Source organism: Nothoprocta perdicaria, unplaced genomic scaffold, assembly GCF_003342845.1.
Source record: "Nothoprocta perdicaria isolate Ctin4 unplaced genomic scaffold, notPer1 scaffold_2099, whole genome shotgun sequence".
Classification (NCBI taxonomy): Eukaryota; Metazoa; Chordata; class Aves; order Tinamiformes; family Tinamidae; genus Nothoprocta; species Nothoprocta perdicaria.
In genome coordinates this window covers 1-1,092 of record NW_020455315.1, presented here as the reverse complement: position 1 = coordinate 1,092, position 1,092 = coordinate 1, and the positions used below count along the sequence as shown (strand labels likewise).

General features: G+C 67.9%; 1 protein-coding gene across 1 annotated transcript; it reads right to left on the bottom strand.

Annotated features, from left to right (window-relative positions):
• Nucleotides 1-681: 681 nt before the first annotated feature.
• Nucleotides 682-1,042, bottom strand: LOC112946538 (latent-transforming growth factor beta-binding protein 4-like; the record flags this gene model as incomplete). The annotated part of the gene is made up of 2 exons (XM_026038389.1): nucleotides 682-831; nucleotides 914-1,042. Coding segments are annotated over 2 exons (279 nt in total), but the record flags the coding sequence as incomplete, so codon positions are not given.
• Between the last annotated feature and the right edge of the window lie 50 nt (nucleotides 1,043-1,092).

Here is a 1,092-nt window from a genome sequence, read left to right as displayed (position 1 = left end):
GCTGCATTGCACTGTACGGTGCTGCGCTGCATTGCACGGTGCTGCGCTGCATTGCACTGTACGGTGCTGCGCTGCAATGCACGGTGCTGCGCTGCAATGCACTGTAGAGTGCTACGCTGCATTGCATGGTGCTGCGCTGCATTGCACGGTGCCACGCTGCAATACACTGTACAGTACTGCGCTGCATTGCACGGTGCTGCGCTGCATTGCACGGTGCCACGCTGCATTGCACTGTACAGTGCTGCGCTGCACTGCACGGTGCCACGCTGCAATGCACGGTGCCACGCTGCAATGCACTGTAGAGTGCTACGCTGCATTTCATGGTGCTGCGCTGCAATGCACTGCACAGCGCTGTGCTGCATTGCATGGTGCTGTGCTGCATTGCACGGTGCCCCGCTGCACTGCGTGGTGCCGCGCTGCATTGCACGGTGCTGTGCTGCACTGCATTGCACGGTGCCGCGCTGCATTGCACGGTGCCCCTCTGCACTGCGAGGTGCTGCGCCGCAACGCGCTGCACGGTGCCATGTGGCATTGCACGGTTCTGTGCTGCATTGCATTGCACGATGCTGCACTGCATTGCATGGTGCCGCGCCGCATTGCACAGTGCCGCGCCGCATTGCACGGTGCCGCGCTGCACTGCGAGGTGCCGCGCCGCAACGCGCTGCACGGTGCCGCGCTCACCCAGCGCGGCGCTCTCGTTGCTCACGCAGCGCCGCTGCGAGCCGTCCAGCACGAGCGGCGGCGCGCACGAGCAGTAGTAGGAGCCCACGGTGTTGGTGCAGCGGCCGCCCACGCACGCCTCCGCCTCCTCGTCCACGCACTCGTCGTTATCTGCGCCGCGGGGCACACGGGCACGTTGCAGGGCACGCCGGCGCGGCGCAGCGTGCCGGGCCGGGGCGCACGGGGCGGGCACCGATGCACTGCAGATGCTCCTGCTCGTAGTAGTAGCCGCTGGGGCAGTAGCAGGTGAAGCCGCCGGCGCCGTCGACGCACACGCCGCCCTTGCAGAGCCGCGGCGCGAAGAGGCTGCACTCGTCCACGTCTGCGGGCGCGCCGTGCCCGTCAGGGGGGCCCCGGCGTCCCGGCGCCCCC